This window comes from Daldinia decipiens (genome assembly GCF_022478715.1).
Source record: "Daldinia decipiens strain CBS 113046 unplaced genomic scaffold F4813scaffold_1, whole genome shotgun sequence".
Classification (NCBI taxonomy): Eukaryota; Fungi; Ascomycota; class Sordariomycetes; order Xylariales; family Hypoxylaceae; genus Daldinia; species Daldinia decipiens.
The window spans coordinates 1827840-1848651 of record NW_026054544.1 but is presented as its reverse complement, the minus strand read 5'-3'; the positions used below and the strand labels follow the sequence as shown (position 1 = coordinate 1848651).

At 47.8% G+C, this 20812-nt stretch overlaps 8 protein-coding genes across 8 annotated transcripts; 4 read left to right on the top strand and 4 right to left on the bottom strand.

The window, feature by feature from the left end:
- Nucleotides 1–150: 150 nt before the first annotated feature.
- F4813DRAFT_384671 (phospholipid-translocating P-type ATPase) lies at nucleotides 151–4220 on the top strand (the record flags this gene model as incomplete). The annotated part of the gene is made up of 3 exons (XM_049246124.1): nucleotides 151–3579; nucleotides 3633–4042; nucleotides 4103–4220. The coding sequence occupies 3 exons, from the start codon at nucleotides 151–153 to the stop codon at nucleotides 4218–4220; spliced, it is 3957 nt and encodes a 1318-aa protein (XP_049105069.1).
- A 1702-nt stretch (nucleotides 4221–5922) lies between these two features.
- Nucleotides 5923–9054, top strand: F4813DRAFT_342998 (glycogen synthase). Its single transcript, XM_049241480.1, has 6 exons — nucleotides 5923–6215; nucleotides 6319–6493; nucleotides 6553–6650; nucleotides 6710–6985; nucleotides 7050–8605; nucleotides 8663–9054. Exons 2-6 carry the CDS (start codon nucleotides 6412–6414, stop codon nucleotides 8766–8768), a joined length of 2118 nt encoding a protein of 705 aa, XP_049105068.1. The 5' UTR covers nucleotides 5923–6215; nucleotides 6319–6411; the 3' UTR covers nucleotides 8769–9054.
- A 366-nt stretch (nucleotides 9055–9420) lies between these two features.
- On the top strand, nucleotides 9421–12247 carry F4813DRAFT_342996 (uncharacterized protein). Its single transcript, XM_049241479.1, has 4 exons — nucleotides 9421–9612; nucleotides 9662–10085; nucleotides 10178–11433; nucleotides 11575–12247. Exons 2-4 carry the CDS (start codon nucleotides 9718–9720, stop codon nucleotides 11877–11879), a joined length of 1929 nt encoding a protein of 642 aa, XP_049105067.1. The 5' UTR covers nucleotides 9421–9612; nucleotides 9662–9717; the 3' UTR covers nucleotides 11880–12247.
- On the bottom strand, nucleotides 12248–13606 carry F4813DRAFT_342993 (cobW-domain-containing protein). Its single transcript, XM_049241478.1, has one exon. It carries the CDS (start codon nucleotides 13453–13455, stop codon nucleotides 12334–12336), a length of 1122 nt encoding a protein of 373 aa, XP_049105066.1. The 5' UTR covers nucleotides 13456–13606; the 3' UTR covers nucleotides 12248–12333.
- Nucleotides 13607–16773, bottom strand: F4813DRAFT_342982 (Metallo-dependent phosphatase-like protein). Its single transcript, XM_049241477.1, has 10 exons — nucleotides 16269–16773; nucleotides 16173–16199; nucleotides 16087–16110; nucleotides 15916–16030; nucleotides 15554–15862; nucleotides 15283–15489; nucleotides 15171–15233; nucleotides 14836–15122; nucleotides 14105–14691; nucleotides 13607–14035 (listed from the first exon to the last, which is right to left on the bottom strand). Exons 1-10 carry the CDS (start codon nucleotides 16431–16433, stop codon nucleotides 13882–13884), a joined length of 1938 nt encoding a protein of 645 aa, XP_049105065.1. The 5' UTR covers nucleotides 16434–16773; the 3' UTR covers nucleotides 13607–13881.
- A 136-nt stretch (nucleotides 16774–16909) lies between these two features.
- Nucleotides 16910–17338, bottom strand: F4813DRAFT_384666 (uncharacterized protein; the record flags this gene model as incomplete). Its single annotated transcript, XM_049246123.1, has 1 exon — nucleotides 16910–17338. One exon carries the CDS (start codon nucleotides 17336–17338, stop codon nucleotides 16910–16912), a length of 429 nt encoding a protein of 142 aa, XP_049105064.1.
- Nucleotides 17339–18115: 777 nt separating this feature from the next.
- F4813DRAFT_384665 (uncharacterized protein) lies at nucleotides 18116–19051 on the bottom strand (the record flags this gene model as incomplete). Its single annotated transcript, XM_049246122.1, has 1 exon — nucleotides 18116–19051. The coding sequence occupies one exon, from the start codon at nucleotides 19049–19051 to the stop codon at nucleotides 18116–18118; it is 936 nt and encodes a 311-aa protein (XP_049105063.1).
- A 995-nt stretch (nucleotides 19052–20046) lies between these two features.
- On the top strand, nucleotides 20047–20811 carry F4813DRAFT_342969 (DUF1754-domain-containing protein). The gene is made up of 2 exons (XM_049241476.1): nucleotides 20047–20378; nucleotides 20448–20811. Exons 1-2 carry the CDS (start codon nucleotides 20091–20093, stop codon nucleotides 20580–20582), a joined length of 423 nt encoding a protein of 140 aa, XP_049105062.1. The 5' UTR covers nucleotides 20047–20090; the 3' UTR covers nucleotides 20583–20811.
- Nucleotide 20812: the final 1 nt, after the last annotated feature.

Genomic DNA, 20812 nt, shown 5'->3' with positions numbered 1-20812 from the left:
AGCAACTTGAGGCTATTCTGCCCATATCTGCTATAGTAAGCTTTAGGTATTCGCATGTTGGCTTTTGTATTGTCCATTACTGCGAACGCCATCAACCAGGTTCCGTATTTTCTAAGCAGCTCCTCTTAGGAGCATGATCCCAATGCGGGAATGCCGCCATTAAACTCGTACCGTCCGACCGAGCCACCCGATTCCCCTATAAACGACTCGGATTCAGATGTCGACCTGGACCTACAAGAATTAGATCCTACCACATCGTCACACGCCCAAGGCTCCCGGCTCCTTGGACGCAACCATAGTCCCGAACAACGAGCACCACGGATTGCGTTGAGAAATATTCGCATGGGCGGTCTGAGACGGGTGGGGAATCGAAGTCGCGGCCATGGCGAGCTTGGTCGCAGTAGGGATGGGAACGGTGACGCTGCAGATTTGCTAGAGGATGATATACATGGGCAGCGTTACTCGGATGGAAGTCACCATGCCGGCGATGAAGCTCCCCTTTTAGACGAATATGCGCCTCGCCCCCAGAGACGGTCGTTCGCCAGTGATAGACTCCATGGCCTGGCTTATATCGGCTCCTCTTTAAGGCTACATAGTTTTATGTCAAACACAGGCTCAAATCGGCAAGATGACGATACGGCCATTGATAATAGAGAAGACGACCCCTCAACGTCGAGGACCATTGCCGTTGGTTCCCCTCAATCTATACGTTACCCGCTGAACCTCGTCTCGAATGCGAAATACACGGCGCTCACATTCCTTCCTGTTACTCTCTATAATGAATTTTCTTTCTTCTTCAACATGTATTTTCTACTGGTCGCCTTATCACAGGCTATTCCAGCCCTAAGGATAGGTTATTTATCCACGTACGTCGCGCCGCTTGCGTTCGTTCTTGTTATCACGATGGGAAAGGAGGCATACGATGATATAGAGCGGCGTCGGAGAGATAATGAAGCGAACTCTGAGGAGTATGTTGTTCTACAGTTTGGAGAGCCAGGGCATCAGAATTCAATCTCCCGCCGTCCCAAAATTTTTAAATCAACATCCTCACGGAAAGCAGATCGCCAGCCATTAACTCAAAGGGACCGGTTGTCAGATATCCAGGAAGAAGAAGAACAAGCGGAAGGCCAAGGTCTAGGTCACCCGTCATCCTCTGTCCAAGAAGTTAACAAGAAATCCCGAGATCTCAAGGTTGGCGATGTTCTCAAGCTTAGCAAAGGCCAGCGCGTTCCTGCTGATGTTGTCATCTTGAAATGCTCAACGCCGGAGAGTCCACAAGCCCAAATTCAGGATAGTGAAGGCGCAGAGTCAGAGTCGTTACTGGTTAACCCTTTTGAGACAGATGCAGACCAAAACAACTCTTCTCCTGGAAAGGGGAAGGACCCCGAGGCTGTCAGTTCGGATGCTTCTGAAGGTACATCCTCTGGAGAGACATTCATCAGGACAGATCAGCTTGACGGTGAAACGGACTGGAAACTTCGTCTTGCGTCCGTCTTAACTCAGACCTTACCTGTCGAAGAGTTTGTCCGCATCAGGGTAACCGGTGGGAAGCCGGATAAAAGGGTCAACGAATTTGTTGGCAAGGTTGAGCTGATGGCGACAAAACACGACGTCCTGAATAACCAGTCCGATGAAAGTAGTATAAGTGATAGGGGCAATTCTGCTCCCCTGTCAATTGATAATACTGCTTGGGCAAACACTATAATCGCTTCACAAGCGACTACTATGGCTGTAATCGTCTACACCGGACCGCAAACACGATCGGCCCTTTCCACCTCGTTATCACGGTCCAAGACGGGATTACTAGAATACGAGATTAACTCTTTGACCAAAATACTCTGCGCGCTCACATTAGCACTATCCGTTATTCTCGTAGCCTTGGAAGGATTTAGCAATACCGAAGGCAATATCTGGTATGTGAAGATCATGCGATTTCTCGTATTATTCTCGACTATTGTCCCGATCAGTCTTAGGGTCAACCTTGACATGGGAAAGAGTGTTTATTCGTGGTTTATTCAGCGAGATCCTGGTATTCCGGGCGCGGTAGTCCGGACCAGTACGATCCCGGAGGATCTAGGGCGCATCGAATATTTACTCAGTGATAAGACGGGTACTTTGACTCAAAATGAGATGGAAATGAAAAAGATACATGTGGGTACTGTGTCCTATGCCAACGAGGCAATGGACGAGGTGGTGGCGTATGTAAGACACGGCTTCATCGGAACGCCAAATGATAATACGCTCGTCACACCTTCGTCTTCTTACAATACAACGGCAGGGGTCACTGCGACCAGAACACGACGGGAAATCGGATCCAGGGTTCGGGATGTTGTTCTAGCTTTAGCTCTTTGTCACAATGTGACTCCTACCGTTGAAGAGGAAAATGGGCAAACAGTCACTTCATACCAAGCTTCTTCTCCAGACGAAATAGCTATTGTACGGTGGACCGAATCTGTTGGTCTCCGCCTTGCACAGCGAGACCGCAAGAAGATGGTCCTAGAATCGACGGAGACGGGAAAAGTTGTCGTGCAGGTTCAGATTCTAGACATATTTCCCTTTACTTCCGACGGTAAGCGTATGGGTATAATTGTTCGATTTCATGAGCAGTCGAAGCCTTCTCCCTCAGGCTCAGATAATGGAGAGATATGGTTCTACCAGAAGGGTGCGGACACGGTGATGGGGTCTATTGTGGCTGCAAATGATTGGCTAGATGAGGAGACTGCGAATATGGCCCGGGAAGGCCTAAGGACTTTGGTGGTTGGACGAAAAAGGATATCCTACGAACAGTACCGAGACTTCTCGACTAGCTACCAGGAAGCTTCTTTGGCGATCAGCAGCCGTGATGCCGGAATGCAGCGCGTGGTCTCAGAATTCCTTGAGCGTAACCTTGAACTCTTAGGCGTCACTGGCGTTGAGGACAAGCTCCAGAGGGATGTAAAGCCTTCTCTAGAGCTACTTCGAAATGCCGGTATCAAAATATGGATGTTAACAGGCGACAAAGTTGAAACAGCAAGATGTGTCGCTGTCAGTTCTAAACTCGTTGCGCGCGGACAATATATATACACGATTACCAAACTCAAGCATAAGGATAATGCACAAGATCATCTCGACTTCCTTAGAAGCAAGACTGACGCCTGCTTACTAATTGACGGTGAAAGCTTGATGCTGTATCTAACGCATTTCAGAGTCGATTTTATTTCAGTAGCTGTGCGACTACCAACAGTCGTTGCTTGCAGGTGCTCACCCACGCAGAAGGCCGACATTGCGAAACTGATCAAGGAGTTCACTAAGAAGCGAGTTTGTTGCATTGGTGATGGTGGGAACGATGTCTCCATGATCCAAGCCGCGGATGTGGGAGTTGGTATCGTTGGCAAGGAGGGTCGACAGGCCAGTCTCGCAGCAGACTTCTCCATAGAGCAATTCTGCCACCTCACCAAATTGTTAGTGTGGCACGGTCGAAACAGCTACAAGCGAAGTGCCAAGCTCGCCCAATTCGTCATTCATCGTGGACTCATTATTGCTGTCTGTCAGACCATGTATAGTATTGCCATTAAATTTGAACCAGAGGGCCTGTACACGGTACGTTTCTTCCATGCCCCTTTTTTACAATGACCTGGTCTTACAGTCTACAGGATTGGCTTCTCGTGGGGTATGCCACCGTTTATACAGCAGCACCGGTACTATCTCTCGTTCTAGACAAGGATGTAGATGAGAACCTTGCGAACCTCTACCCCGAGCTCTACAAAGAACTGACGTCTGGCCGTTCCTTATCTTACCGTACCTTTTTCGTCTGGGTCTTCGTGTCAATATATCAAGGCGGCATGATCCAGGGCCTATCCCAAATACTCACTGAAGTCGATGGTCCGAGGATGGTAGCTGTTAGTTACACGGTCCTCATCCTAAACGAGCTCCTGATGGTGACAATTGAGATCACGACCTGGCACCCGGTCATGATTATGTGTATCGTTGGAACTTTCCTCTTTTACGTCGGATCGATGCCGTTCCTAGGCGGATACTTTGATCTTGACTTTCTTCTTAGCTGGTGAGTACTCTTTTCTCCGTCAGTGCCGCTAGAACGGCTAACTCATTTATGTTGTGACAGGGGCTTTCTCTGGCGTGTACTGGCTATCGGTTCGATCTCTCTAATACCGCCGTACGCCGGGAAGTTGATTAGGAGAACCATGAAACCACCCTCGTATAGGAAGGTCCAGGGCATATGATAATATTTTTATAGAAAGAAAAGAGCATTGGCTAGGCGTCTATGGGTTAGGGCTTATTATTTTATTTTATTTTGGTCCCTACGTGTGATCATAGTTAGGTTTTACGTGCATAGAATTGCCTTACAATGGGTTCTAAGGATAAGTTTAGAGATAGACCAATCCGTGGGTTTCCCCATCTATTCCACTTATTGCTTGCTGCCTTTTTATTTATTTATTTGAGAATATTAGGTTGGGCAAGATAGAAAAACCCCCGCAGCGGGTAAATTTGGCCGCGAATGATTAGTTGTATGTATCGAGGCTGTACCTAACAAAGGCGCTAAGTGGAAGACAAGATTTTAGTGGGGCTATCCTTTTTATCCCGCAATTAGGTTCGCGGGCACCTAAGCAATTGACTTGCAGCCCAGCTCCCCGCATTACAGGTATGCGTACCTACTTAGGTATGTAGTACATCCACATATGTACCGAAACGGGTTACGATGAACTACATACATACATTTCGTCATACTGACTAAGCAATATAGTTTCTCTCCATCCACAAACTACATGTATTGATTAAAGCAAAGATGCTAATAGTATAGTACAACCTATTTAAAATATTTAAAACAGGAGAGATACAATACACACATAAGTTTATCTGCATGTAGCGTATCTGCTATTTTGACACCTCAAAGCTGTGGAGAGAAGCAATAGAGGGGAAGCCTTCGGCGAGAACTTGATATCCACCCATCGACGCACGCGCATCATGCCTTTTCTTATCAATCCTGTGGCGAGCTCCCAGCCCCACATCATGCGTCCACCAGTTTTTAAAGTTTCTAACTAAATCATATAACTAGATCGGTATTATATACCCCAAACAACAGATAATAAAGACATCCAAATCCCAAATTCCCAGTCTTGCTAGAAGAAGAGAGATTTGTAGTGGATCATCGGCCCATGTTTACGTATAGAATAGGGGAGGATCGCGGCGCTATTGTCTCGTTGCGGGATAGGTCTGCATACTTGGAATAACTAGCAATTAGACCTAGTTTGTCTAGGTAGGGATCTCGCCTTTTTTTCTTCTTCGCATCCCTGTACATGAGACTGCGCAGCATGTATGTACATATATACTAACTATAATTTATTGATGGAACGTTTCGAGCACGACTTAAATAGCTGCCGCTCTAGCAACTCGAGATATTACATACATGAACAACAACGAACCCAACAACTTGCAAATGTATGCCTAATATGTAGGTAATACCTAAACTCCCAACTACATATGTACATACTTAATACCTAATACCTAATACTACATTACCTTAAGCATACCGTAAAAGCTGCTTGAGCTGCTTAGGCTATCAAGATGCAATAACGGTTTCTGGCGTCATAGGCTCGGTTCCCGCATATTTAGCGGCAAGGCTTTGTTTAGATCTATTACTATTTCGTTATTTTCTCTCTGGGGGAAACTTGGAGTTGCGCGGAGTTATGATGGCAAGGCTTGCGGGATTGTGGGTCTATGGAGTAGCGATGGAGAGAGGTACATAATTGCCACTTAGACTAAAGGTACCTACCTACTTAGACTAATACCTACATGTAGGTAGGTAGGTATCCTAAAATTCACTAAAAGCTGCTTAATCTTATAGGTAAGGATGTCATGCGATCGAGAAAAAAATCAAGTCTAACCTTGTTAAGGTAGGAAGGTACCCTAAGCCAGTACATAGTAGGTAAATTCCTTGTTGCCCAGTGTACGCAATGATGCCAAACTACAAAAAGCGCCTCTATGAATTCTTCATTGAGACCATGCATGGAAGTTCTGGTCCCCGTTCCATCTTCCCAATCTCCACCTCGGAATTCGAATAACATCTTTTTTCCCTTTGCTCCCCCCTCTTAAGTTTTATTCATCTTTTTCTCCTCATCCGTATCAGTCCATCCTATCGAATCTCGTAACACCGCGAGGTCTCTAAGCTATTAGCTATTAGCTTGAGGTTTGTCTCGAGATTTGTTTGTGTACTTTAGGTAAGAGCTATCTCGACCCGATCTATTTGCGCTAGGAGTGAGGGAGGCTTGTTATTTATTATTTCATACCTAAAGCTAACTACGTCAAATTTGTTAAATATAGTTTATAGGGTTCCCTTATATTCCTTTTGGTAACACCTCGTTGTTCCACCTCGTTGTTCCTTGTACCTTCGAATCTACTACGCCAACCATCACAATGGCTGAAAGCGGGGAGAAAGCTACCCGCGAAGTGAAGAATCACATACTCTTCGAGATCGCGACCGAGGTAGCTCATCGCGGTATGTCTTAGAAACACCGCCGTAAGCTTCTATAATCTCCAAACTAACATTAAACTCAGTTGGTGGTATATACTCTGTCATTAAGTCTAAAGCGCCCGTTACCACTGCCGAGTATGGCGACCGATATACACTTATCGGCCCTCTCAACCACCAATCAGTACGTTGCCTTTCTTTTTCTAAACGTAGCTCTTGACACACTCCTCTGACCAAAACTAGGCTGCTGTCGAGGTTGAAGAGCTAGAGCCAAACACGCCAGAACTCGCTGCCAGTATCGACGCCATGAAAAACCGGGGCATTGGCATACTTTATGGACGATGGCTCATTGAAGGAGCTCCTAGAGTACTGTTAATCGACACCAAGACGGCATATAGATATTTGGATGAGTGGAAAGCGGACTTGTGGAATGTTGCCAGTATTCCGGCTCCACCAGGCGACGATGAGACTAATGAGGCTATTGTCTTTGGATATTTAGTCGCCTGGTTTCTAGGAGAGGTAGGTTTTTCTCGCGCGTACGGCTTAGGACCTGACTGGCTGACTATTTTTTCTTCCCATGTAGTTTGTTTGTCATGAGAAGACCAAAGCCGTCATTGCCCACTTTCACGAATGGCTTGCTGGTGTTGCATTGCCGCTAACTAAGAAGCGGCGCATAGATGTCACCACCGTCTTCACTACACATGCAACTCTACTAGGCCGTTATCTTTGTGCTGGTTCTGTCGATTTTTATAATAATCTACAGTGGTTTGACGTAGATGCGGAAGCCGGGAAGCGTGGTATCTATCACCGTTACTGCATAGAACGCGCTGCTGCACATTCCTGCGACGTCTTTACCACTGTCTCACACATCACGGCTTTTGAAAGCGAACACTTGCTCAAACGTAAGCCGGATGGTGTGTTGCCCAACGGACTTAACGTCACCAAATTCTCGGCCATACATGAGTTTCAGAACTTGCACCAACAGTCCAAGGAGAAGATCCACGACTTCGTCCGGGGTCACTTCTATGGTCACTATGACTTCATGCCGGAAGATACCCTCTATTTCTTCACTGCCGGACGTTATGAGTTCCGAAATAAGGGTGTCGACATGTTCATTGAGTCGCTTGCGCGTCTTAACCACCGACTAAAGTCCTCCGGTAGCAAGACAACTGTCGTAGCATTTATAATCATGCCTGCGCAAACTACCTCGCTGACAGTAGAAGCACTGAAGGGTCAGGCAGTCATCAAGTCCCTTCGCGACACGGTCGATGTGATCGAGCGCGGGATCGGTCGTCGTGTTTTCGAACGGTCTTTAAGGTGGCATGACGGAGATCCGATGCCTGATGAGAAGGAGCTTATCACCAGCGCCGACAGAGTTGTCCTCCGACGCCGTCTCTTTGCTATGAAACGGCACGGCCTACCACCCATCGTCACACACAATATGGTCAACGATTCAGAAGACCCTATTCTAAATCAGATTCGACGGGTCCATCTTTTTAACCATCCGACGGATCGCGTTAAGATTATTTTCCATCCCGAGTTCCTAAATTCGTCGAATCCGATCCTGCCTCTAGATTACGATGACTTCGTGCGCGGCACGAATCTGGGTGTTTTCGCTTCCTACTACGAACCGTGGGGCTATACTCCTGCCGAGTGTACTGTTATGGGTGTTCCCAGTATCACCACTAACCTATCTGGCTTTGGCTGCTATATGGAGGAGTTGATTGAGAACTCAGCCGACTATGGTATCTACATTGTGGACCGACGCAACAAAGGTGTCGACGACTCGGTTAACCAGCTTGCCTCGCACATGTTCGATTTCTGCCAAAAAAGTCGGCGACAGCGGATTAACCAGCGCAACCGAACTGAGAGACTTAGCGACCTCCTAGATTGGAAGAGGATGGGAATGGAATATGTCAAAGCCCGGCAGTTAGCCCTGCGACGAGCGTACCCAGGATCATTTTCCGGTGACGACGAGGATGACTTCATCCCTGGAGTTGAACAGAAGATCTCACGACCCTTCTCGGTCCCCGGCTCTCCCCGGGACCGTACGGGCATGATGACGCCTGGTGATTTCGCGAGCCTGCAAGAAGGAAGGGAAGGCTTAAGTACAGAAGACTATGTGGCATGGAAATTACCGTAAGCAAACCAAGAACATGCGAGCTGAAATATTGTAGCTAACCAGTGATAATACAGAGAGGAGGAAGACCCAGAAGAGTACCCGTTCCCATTGACGCTCCGAACGAAGAAGTCGAACATCTCTGGATCAGCATCGCCTCTCCAGCTCAACGGGAACCACTAGATATTGGCGAGGATTAGATACCGGGGATAAGAACCGCGCGTTTCCGAGAGATTTTGACAAACTGATATGAGGTATTAGGTTGTGGTTGGGCTGCGGTCGGTGTAGCGGGAGGGAAGATCATTGGCGGGTGCATATGTATACATCCTTTGGTTGGAGGACCCGGCAACAGAAGGTAACCATTGGATATTGTTTTATAGTGATTGCATAGCACCGCATTAGCTGGCAGTTAGTAAAAATTCTATATTATCCCTGTTTATATAATGTAACACTATTTTTAACGTTTGAAGTTTCTCTTGAGTTTGCCTTTTTTTTCTTCTGTTTTAATATTGATGGGATGGGGTTATGTAGATGTGTTTATGTATGCATTAGGTGCTTAGGTATAAATGTATAGGCCTGCGTGTATAGGTACCTCTACCTACATATGTACTATGTATGTATGCTTAGGTACAGGCGGGTATTCATAAATTTATGGAGGAATGAAGTACCACCACTATACTGGTGGGTCCGACACCCAGGTACCTACATGCAGGTATCTGTCAAAGTACATATATCTTAGGCAGATCATTTGAGATAGAGAATGTCGGATAGTTGAATATGTATCTTCAGATGCAGGTACCTGAAGTATCTGAGGTACCCATATCCCAGCAACCTACACAATTAACGCCGCCCTTTTTAATTCCCCACTCTTTCGCTTTTAAACAAAGCGTCGCGAGCCTCGAGATGCATTCATTGTAAGCCAACCGTTGCCGTTGCCGTGTACGTCCTCTTTTCCTACAACCGTCCAATGCACGCAAGTAGTCTTCCCGCAGGAGGAACACATGTGGTCCGAGTATGTGAACCAGACGTATGTATGTCTTTAGGTGTCTTATTAATTAAACTCTAACAAAATCAAGCAGCGAGGCTTTTCCTTGCGAACATTTATATCATTTAACCCTGGCCTAGCTTCGCGATGAAGTTCAAGAAGTTCTTTCGACGTAGCAAGAAGCCGTCGCAACAGCTTCAGCCACTTGACATCCCTACTCGTGACGACTATAGGAGAGATGAGTACGACTTATACAACACCCGCCAGAATAATTACCAGAATAATCGTGCCAGCCTAGACCCTCAGAGGGGTCGCGTATTCGCGCCATGGCTAGAGCTGCCCCCTCCTATATTGGAGAGGGTATTCTTCTTCGTCTGTCCGCATTGCTGCGATGAGTCGTATGAGACATGCGAACAAAGCGCCTTGGAAGATGCCTGCATGCTCTGTGACCTGCGTGATCTCTCCCACGCTGGCCAAGTATGCAAGCGCTGGAGGGTAGCGGCCGTCAAGTCAATGTAAGTTCTCCCTAGGTAAAATGCTTTTGGCAACTAAGAAGATGAGTTTGGATAAGATCGTTACTGAAACCTGTGGGCTTCCGCTGTGGTAGGTACCATAGTATCCGTATCGATTCCGTGCATTACTGCGAACGTGAGATCGACCTCTCCGAGAAGCGGAAACGTAGGAGTCGCTTCGATCGCAATGGCCTCCCCGAGGATACCGCCAGTGCTCGGCTTCAATTGCTGTGCCGCTCCCTGCGCGAAGACCCAACCCGCCTTGGTAAGCTCGTTCAATATTTCAAGACGCCCTATATGCTACGAGAATCGAGTAGCTCCACGTTAGCAAGGACCATTGCTGTCTTGCCCAACCTCCGCTACGTCGACTTGCCCGAGGGGTTGTATTGCGACGATCCGGCTTACCATACTCTCAAGCTCGAGGTACAGGCCCGCTGTCCTGACCTCAGGAAGATGGCCTACACTGGTGGTAGTGAGCGAAGTTTGGAGGCGCTGAGCACAGGTGCCTTCTGGCAGAACCTCGAAGTATTGGAGTTGACTAGGATAAACATGGATCCGGCAGCGTTGCGCCACGTACTGACGGTGCTTCAGCACCTGCGGGCTCTAAAGGTGTCTGATTGCAGGATTATAGATGACGACATGTTTAAGTACAACGATGTGCTACCGGCCTTTCCAGCTTTGGAAGAAGTGATCTTGATAGATACACCGAGAGTCACTTCCGACGGCCTTGTGGCTTATTTGTCTAGGGGGGACACACAAAGGCGACTAAAGGTGCTGTCTCTATCCAACACCGGTGTTCAAGCCCCTAGCCTTCACGCCGTGCTAGCGCTTGCTCCAAACCTGACGGCGCTCTCTGTTATTGATCAGGTAGATTCAGCGTTTCCATCTCACTCCGGGCCTATCCCTCCCCTAGTCAATTGGTCCTTACAAACCCTGCGCTACGAGATTACGGCGTCGTCAGCTACCCCTTCCTACGTGGGTGTCACGACCGGTTATTATAACTACCTAGCTTCCTCCCTTTTCGCCGGAGGGCTACCACGTCTCTCCGCCGTGTACGTTCGCGATCAAAACTTTGCAGATCTCCTCCTTGGCCTTCCACCGCCCATGCCCGGCTTCGCGGGAGGACAACAGCGTCCTAGCAGCTCAAGCAGCGCCAATATGTTCAACGTGGGAAATGGCCTCCCCTCGCCGGGACTAACAGGAGGTTTTGGAAACATACCGCCACGCTTCAGCTCCAATAACCCCTTTGCCGCAGCACTCAACCCATCACAGTTTAGGGCGCAGCAGCTCAATCAATCACTAGAAGTTTTTACGAAAGGAGAAGATGACCTTGATTGGGGAAGTATTAGAAGTAAGTATACATGATTGATTTCATGAATCCCCTCAAATCGCGAATTAGCGATCCTAGCCCTTCCTACAAGTTAATGCTGTTTAAACCTCATCGTCACAAGAATGCTTCCATAATTTGCAAACGCTAACTATTTGCTTTCAGTGGACCCCTTCGATGCCTATAGCGGTGGGGGAAGTGGACACAGGGGCCACCGCAGCAATGGCTCCCTCGGTGGCCGGCCCCTGAGTAGCTACGGCTTGGCGGATATAGGTTCTGGGTGGCAAGCCGGTGGATCTCGAAAGGGCTCGCTTTCTCAGGCAACCAGCCCTACAAGCTATCTGTCTGTGCCACGCGGTCATGCACGTAATGGAAGTACTGCAAGCTCGAGCAGCCTCAGAGACGACGCATGGCCTCGGCCCGGCAGTAGCCACGGGAAGAAGAAGGGAGACCGAGACTTGTGGCGTTAAGTTGAAAATTGATCAGCAAACAAAATGAAAAAAAACCCCCCAACTTTTTCCGAAGTCACCTGGATGGACAATAGCTGTTTGCCAATCTCGGTGTCGGCAAAGTGTGTACACAATTGAGCTTTTAAGTAGCAGATATCAAGATTCCGGAGCTGGTAGTTAAGTCGGCACAGCGGGGAGGCGACGAGCGAAGCGGGTTGTCACTTATGTGGTATTATGAAATAGGGGTAATGCTGTTATGATACCGAGAATTGTTAGCTACATACGTAGTGTTCATTCTATATAGGAGGCTGGCCGCGATTATATAAGTGCCAGATTACAGGCACATTCTTAGATTATACCTTTCCAACCTCGTAGCAGCGTGGGTAGTATGTCCTATGATGCATTGGCCGTGTATTAATTATCTTACTATAGTCTACTTTAAGTCTAATTATTAGAAGAGCAAGACTGTTAGGTCTCAAGAGATTCTAATAATTTCTAACTCGCCTTTTTCGTCACCCTCGAGCTCTAAAACTCCGCCTGTCTCTAATTTCTTCTTCCACTTCGCGCTCTCGTATCTTGCTAAGATTACTGTCATACGTAGTACAGTCTGGTAGCTGGAGCTGTGCTCAACCGTCTCCGGCTCGAGCGCTGTAAATGTCCACCTCCCAAAGGCCCAGTTCAAAATGTACCTGCCCAGATGATCCGACGGTGTTGTCGATGCCGCCGGCTCGTCTTCACCGGAGCTCCGAACTGTCGAGGATGCTGTTAATACAGATTTGATCCGATATACTTCGTCCTTGGGCGCCGAGTTTAATAGAGCCATTAGCTTTGTCGCATTGACGGCGCTGCCTGTCTTCCCGGAGAGTGTGACTGACAAGACCTCAACCTCACATTGGTGACTATGGCCATCGTCGTGGTCTTCGTCGTGATTATGTGAATGATCGCCACCCTTCGCTGCTGGTTCTTCTGTCAATGTCTTCGCCAATCCACCATCAATACCAAATATGACATCAACAGGAACCCGACCCTTATCGCTCTTCACCCACGCAACATCGACCTCAAGATCACCCACCCGATCGCGACACTCGTCAAACCTGCGCTCATCGCACGTCTCCCACTTATTAAAGACAATCAGATCTGTATACCGCGCCTGTATGCGCGCCGTATAACTAGTATCCTCGTACCCGCCCCAATTCTCAACATCAATCACGCTAACCACGCCATCAAGCACATACTGACCCCCCGTCTCGCGCGCCAGCCGATTCACCTCAATAGCAAGCGTAGCTGGGAACGCCGACCCGGAAGTCTCGATGACGATGCGGTCGGGGTGGACTGTGTCGCGCAGCTCGGCGAGCGCGGTGCTTAATTGTCCGACGAGGTTGCAGCAAATACACCCGTTCAACAACTCCTGGACGCCGGAGACGGCGCTCGAGGATGCTAGCTGCGAGTCGATGGCTACGTCGCCGAATTCGTTTTTTAGTAGGGCGAGGCGGTAGGTGGGGTTGGCGGTGCGGAGCTGGGGGATTAGGTTCAGCAGGAGGGTTGTCTTGCCCGACCCCAGGAAGCCGGTTATGATAGTTATGGGAATCGGGGCCATTCCCGCGGGTGCGATGAGATGGTACGGGATGGTGGGTTAAAAAGGCGATGGGGAGATAAAATATAGATAATGTAAATGTAAATACCTCCTGGAGTTATTTATCGTGGGGTAGGAGGGGTCCATTAGCTATTAATAGCGCGGATTTAAGCTCAAGCTAAGGAAATTGACGTACATGGCGTGTATACCATGTTGCATTTTTGGTAAACTACTACCCCTAATTACATGTAGCTTGTTAGGTAAGTACAACTACCTTTAATGCTGCGAGAAGGTGTTACGGAACTACACAGTGGCATATTAGGGAATTACCGAGTTTTGCCCAGTATTGGAGAATTTTACACAATCAACATCATTTCTACTTCAGGTGTATCAATTAAACAGCATCGTATTAAGATAGACGTCGTTAACTGCTGAAGTAATCCTTATCAATTACCCACAATTAGGCAGCCCGGCTTGGAAAGCCTTCGTCTGCTGGATATACAACGACAAGTAGTCTTGCGTCGTGAAGTTCGCATCGATGTAGTACGAGACATCGCCAGAGCTATAGTTGGAGCCGAGGATAGCAAGAAGATCACTCTCGATGCTGCGCAGCAGGAGTCAGTCTAAACTAAACCTTTAAACACAGATCATATCACTGTGTGTGGAAACTTACAAATCAACAAACACGACATCAACAACATCTACCGTTTGATTGTCACTAAATCCAGCTACGCCTTGGAAAAAATCGGGGATTTCGCAGTGCGGAATTTCGGAATGCGCAGTGTCGTCGCCATCGGTGCCGAAGTCATCCTTGGTCGTATAGCCGGCGGTCAAATCGACAACTTGACGCCTCGTAATCCTGGGAGATTCGTGATTGAACGCACGACGCTCTTCGCTCCTAAGTTCGGTGAAGTCAACAGGGACAGGGTCGACGCAGATGTCGCGTTCAACAGGCACAACACCAACATTACGCTTCCGACTGGCACCAGCATTGTTGAGTGACTCGGTTAAATTTCTGGCCAGGGTGTAGGGCACTTCTGGGATGTACAAGAAAATATCACGGAATGGCGACACGATGAACTGGTCGTCATAGGTGAAAGGTCCCTTGTACATGTCGAACCGAACGCTTCCCGTGTTGGCAATGATATATCGTGGTATATCTTTACGCGATTCGTTCACAACACCACCGGCTAACGCATCAGACAGCAGAGGAAAGATATTACCCGAGGCATTGAATGGTGTGCACGTCATGCAATAGTCCTAATAATGCGTGGAAGTTAGCCGGCATGCGTATCATATAATCCTACGCACAAATAGGGACCAACTATTTTGCATTCACAGCTCACGAGGACAAGTAGTCTCTAGCATTAGGTGTCAGGGGGGCGAGGATCGATGGCGACTGACCTGAGGAACACACCCATACACATCGGTAAGGTTAAGCTGCTTCCTGTCCTTCGTAATATCCTCTGTAACGGCCAAGCCGCCATGATAGTCAAGGTTTTTATTATGCAATGTCGTAGCATGGTACTCAAAGGTTCGACGATTCCAATCAAGGTAGCGACGGGAATATACGAACGGAGAAGCAGAATTCTGCGTTGCTTTGCGAATTGGGTTAGGGACACCGACAGGGCCACTATTTTTACCGTTGAATCCTGACATGGAGAGCCAACCGAGTGTTTCGCAATATCGGCCTATGAGAGGTATGAGAGTTTGGTCAAGAATAGGCATGCTTCACCTACCTGACTCAAGCGCTGTGCTACTACTATCAAAGACAGCAAAATCCCGAATATGACTATGGCCTCCTATATGCTGTTAGCCACGAATCTACCTCTCCTTGGATACGATACGAACCTATAAACTGAATAGGGGTATCCGGGTGCACTGCGCGAATCGCGTCAAAGACGATAGGAAAAGTGCTCGCTTTATCAGTCGGTCGGGCAGGGTTGTGGCCTAGAACGATGAAGATATCCACGGGCTCTGGACAACGAAGGGCATCCAGAAACCATTTCTGTGTAACCATGGTCTTCGCAGGGATAACTTTAGAGACATTGGTGTTACCTGCTGGATGTTAGGATCATGTTTCGCGACAGCTGGGGCACGTATCATCGTGGTGCCTTCTCACTAGTAAAGTCGAATAACACGCCAAAGGCCATGATTCGAAGTCCATGCTTCGTAGTGAAGTATCGGTGCGTGTTGCCGATATACTGCCACTCCTTCGTCTGCCGGTTGAGTATCTGAACATTGGAGGTGAGATACTTCTCGCCCCAATACGTCGATATCTCATCCAGAGCCTGGTAGGCAACGTCGGCAAGATATAACTCGTGGTTACCAATAGTTAGCAGGTCATACTGGACCTTGTCGAATATCTTCATCGAAACCTCGCCGTCCGGCGTAGTAGCGTCACTCAACCCGGCGCCATCATGTAGATCACCTAGACGCTATATAAGCATACTACGGGTCAACAAGACGTTAAGGCTAACTGACCGGTGTCTACTAGAAGTAGATCAACACCCATGTCGCCGGCTTGATGCTTGAAACGAGCCGAGAAGGAGACGAAGTCGCCCCAATCGGCGCCATAGTTGGCTTCTTTAAGATGACCCTGTTAAAGCGTTAGCCGATATCAGGGGATTCCAGGGAGTTGAAAATGTTATGTACCTCTAACCATCCGTGGGTATCGGTCTTACACGTTGACTATTAGCAATGTTGCTTTCTAGCTTATTAGACATCCAAGATGCACTCACGGTATGTAGGAAGTTTAGTTGACCCCACTAGAGCATCTCGAATTAGCATTGTACGTTTTTGTTTCTAATTGTTTCTACTATAAGCAAAATACTCACCTCCAAAGCCCTCGTAGGTCCGTATGTAGCATTTATCGCATCGGGCTGCATACGCTTCACATGTCGGACGTGCTCGACGACCTCGCCCGAACAACCGGAGCATGCCGCAGCATTACGGATGATACCCAGGACCCCTAGTACAGCGGCCGAATTGACGGGACGCATCTTGGAAAGTCGGCAGTGCAACTATTAAAGGATGTGTCGAATTCTTTCTTGGCTATCAAGAATAGAACAGTCAAGCAAGATCTTATATCCCGAAGAGTCGGGTAAGACATGGGGATTTACCTAAATATAATTCGGATTACGCTTGCCGGCTTACTTACATGCATGCATGCATAAGTACCTGATAGTGTAGTTGATAGTGTAGTAAATGCAGGGGGAGGATGCAAGTTATAGATGCACTACTACGTTACGGAATTCACCGAGATTAGGTACACCACGATGACACTACGAACGCCTCTTATCACCACCGTACAACCCGAGCAATTGGAAGGAACTAAATATCGCACGTGCTAGTAGACGGCCTTCCTAATAGAGTAGGCGGCTAACAGATAATTGAATACCTACGCCTATGTATATACCACTAATCGTTAATTGTCAATCGCTCACCTCCAACCTCTCACTTCCAGCCCCTCTGGCTTCTACAGCTCAACTTCGACAACGTGCCTCGTCGCTTCTACTGTATCCTGTCGAGGTGTTCCCGGATGCGTCCTTTCACCGTCCGTAAGCTCCACCACTCCCATCTGCCAAGCAGCATTTCTCGCGCAGAGCGTGCCCTCTACCCTGCGAGATCTCGCCCGGTAGGCGTTGCTAGGAGAGTCGTCCTCGAGGTAGAACTCCAGTCTTTCTGGTCGCTGGTCTAGCCGGAGCTTTCTATTGATATCAGACTCGAGATTTCTGAGCGCTTGAGCGGCACCAGCTGTATCTACTGTACCGTGTATGTAGAGTGATACGACCGTCCACGCTCGTGAAGTGCTATTTTCGTAGTCCCCCACGCTAATACCGAAGGCGTAGAACACTCGGTTTCTCCGGCAGATGTGATCTTCCAAAAGATCGTTTAGGTTATCCATTGTTAGAAGTAAATGGTCTAGAATTGACATGTTTAGGCACATTTGCATTTTTTATGAATTTTGATAATTCCAATGCAAGCCAGCGCATGGTTATATAGGAAACGAAGGTTAGGAGCTTGAGACCCGTATTGCGTGCCACGTCTGCGTAACTGGTATCTGGTATAATTAAGATAGCTATAATAGGTGAGCAATCAGACGCTTTGTTTGAATCTGAAGAACCTACCAAGTCAATGCTCTCGACACTAGGTACACTTAGGCTAAGGTGGCTAACACAAAGAGATAGTTTGAGTCGTGGATAGACAAACTCCACAGATCACCTCCGCAAACCCAATAAACACCCTTCAAACTATTATAGAAATCACTTGCGTTTCTATTATCCTGGAAGGCCAGTTATAAGTTAAAATCCGATTGCAGAGGCTACTGACATGAATTATCCAAGGGGAAAGCGAGGTCCATCGAACGAACAAGATTGCCGAGTATATTACTAGCACATCCGATTCACTAGAATGGCAACCACAAACAAAGGATTGTCAAGAACGGTTCAAATATAATGAATTTAATGAATCACTAGAAACACCGAATAAACCAAACGAAACCAGTAATTGTCACAAAGCCCTAGATTCACCCTGAACCCCCCTGAAATTATATAACGAACCCAAAAATAACAGCAGATGAAGAAACACCTGAGCCGTAAACCATAACCCATAGACCATATCCAAGAAATATAAGCTCAAATTTTACCCCAGTGTCCACAGATGATAGAACAACATGAATGAATTACAAGAGGATGAAATGTCCGGCCACGAAAACAAGCCCTGTGACGACAGCGAAAGCGTTCTTGAGCGACGATGCGCCGGAGACGACGTAGGGAGGAGTGCTAGTGGTGCCGTTGTTACCTGAGCCGGGGCAGCTGGGGCCGGCACAAGGAACAGGGACTGGCTTGGGACCAGTGCCGGGGCACGGGCCGGGGCCAGAACATGACATGGAGCCTGGGCCTGCCGGAGCAGGGCATCCAGGGCCAGAGCAAAGAACGGGGCCGGAGCCAGTGCTTGGGCATTCGGGACCGTGGCATGGAGGAGAGCTGGGGTTACCGCTAGGAGTATATTCTGAGCCTGGGTGAGGACACCCGGGTCCGGAGCATGGCATGGGGTTGAAGTCTGGGCATTCGGGGCCAGCACATGGGACTGGGGTCGGCTTGGGACCGGTGCCAGGGCAAGGCCCAGGACCAGAGCATGATCCAGGGCCAGCGGGTATGGGATGAGCAGGGATAGGACGAGAGGGAACTTTGGTTGGGTAAGGACCCGAGTTACCCACAGGGTAACCAGCCGGCGTAGCGGTGATGGTAGCAGTAACACCGTTTCCAGTAATGCCGACGGTGGGATACCCAGTGGGCTGAACACCCGGGCAAGTGATCTCGATGGCCGTAGCAGGGTGGCAGACGGGGCAAGACACAGTAGTTACGACGAATCCCGGAGGGATAACCGAAGGAACATAGTCGCTAGGCTTGCCAGTGCAAGTCTCGGTGACTGTATAAGTAGCCATCCACTGGCCTGTTTCGCAAGCTGCCGGCATGACAGTCTCGTAGACAGTCGTGTAGCGGGTTTGGGTCACAGGGGACAGAGTGGTCTTGGTGACTGGAGTTAGGACGGGGGTCAATGCAGTCGAAGTGCAAGACAGGAATTTGGCAGTGTTGGTAACGTTGAAGTAATGCATCTTGGCGGTGAGTTGTGATTATTTGGCTGTTGTTTAGATGAACGAGTGTGTTGTAGTTGGTGTGAAATGAACGTGGTAGCCAAGATGGCAAGTAATGAATGACTGTGAGTGAGTCGTAAAGAGTGACTGTAGTGAATGAATGACTGATGATGCTGATGATGCTTCCAAAAGACTTCTAGATAGACAGGATACTTGGACATTTTTATAAGCAGTAGCCGTAGCCAGCATCGCGAACTTACACGCGGGTTGAGTAGTAGGCATATTTTGTGAATAAAACCACAACAAGATTGTAATCACTATTTTAAGACTGATCTACAGGTGGAAGAATGGCTTGGAATTGTAAGGCATTCCTCTCTACTCGATCATAGCCGTGGCTAACGGGAACTTGGCAGATGGATAAGCGATATTGAGACATTCGGCTGAGACTTGATATGCTCGCCTGAGTCGCTCATTCTACATCACCTACATATAAAGTCAACGGCAAGAATCGAGGCGCTCAATACACAAATGATCAACTCAATACTCAATGCTTAATGCTTATCTACGTCGTGATTGGCACGCAAGTCCGGAATGCAATCAAGTGCATGTTCCCTCGTTTTTTCGACATCTCCCGCACACAGTCCGAAGACGTTCGGGAGACTTCCTAATAAGGAGTTTAATCTCCAGAGTGACTTCTCAAGGTTGAGAATGGCAACTCGTCACTGTGAATATCGAAATGACGGTCGTGGCTACTCTGTGAATACTTTTTGATCTAAAGAAGAAAAAGAGAAGAAACGAAAGCAAATTTTCGGACTGCGAAGTTTTTATTTATTGGGGTATCTAGGTGGGGCCAATTAGTAGCGTTACCTCTGTATATGAATCTTTAGGTTTAGTATCATAATGTATCCAATTATCTCGATTACAATTTGATAACGAGTATATAGATTAAAGAAGACATCTTACGCATCAAAATATGTGGGGGGTTGTATCGCGCCTCATTCTGCATCAACCAAACCAATCGATATCTCTAACATAAACTTACATCTATACATACCAAAAAATGCCAGCAGATGACTACGTGTCGGCAGCCGGAGCTGGCGCCCTCAAGCTGAAAGGTGGGAAGATACAGAAGAATAAGAAAAAGAAGAAGACCAAGGCTGCAAACTTCGAGAGATCCCTCACTCCGGGAGATAGCTCTACCTCTGCCTCTGCCTCTGCCTCTAAGCCCAAGGATGTCGAGGACCCCCGACAGCGCGATAGCAAAGATGCGGATGACGGCGGCGAGGGTGACGTAGCCGAACAGAAGACCGAGGCCGAGCGCCGGTACGAGGAAGCTAATAGAAAAAAGGTATGTTCTGTTCACATCTACAACAAACGATAAGCGACGACTTAATACTAATATTGATTTCGTCACTAGATGTTGAAGATGCTCGAAGATCCAAAAGTAGCTTCCGAGTTTCGAAAGACGCACAAAGAGAGAGTAGAAGGCTTGAATACCTATCTCTCCAAGCTTAGCGAGCACCACGACATGCCTAAGATCGGCCCAGGATAAACTATACCTTTCAGACCGTCTACTGAGGTTTATCTACCTGACTTAATAACATTGCCCGAGCCTCGCCATTAGTTTACCCAGTACTTGATTTAATATTCACAGAATGACTTCACGAAATGACTGCTACTATTATTGTGTAGAATATCTCTATTAGGAGTCGGATTATTAGATATCCTCTTTTGACCTTCTGTGTACATACAATACATAACTACGTACATAATTACATACAT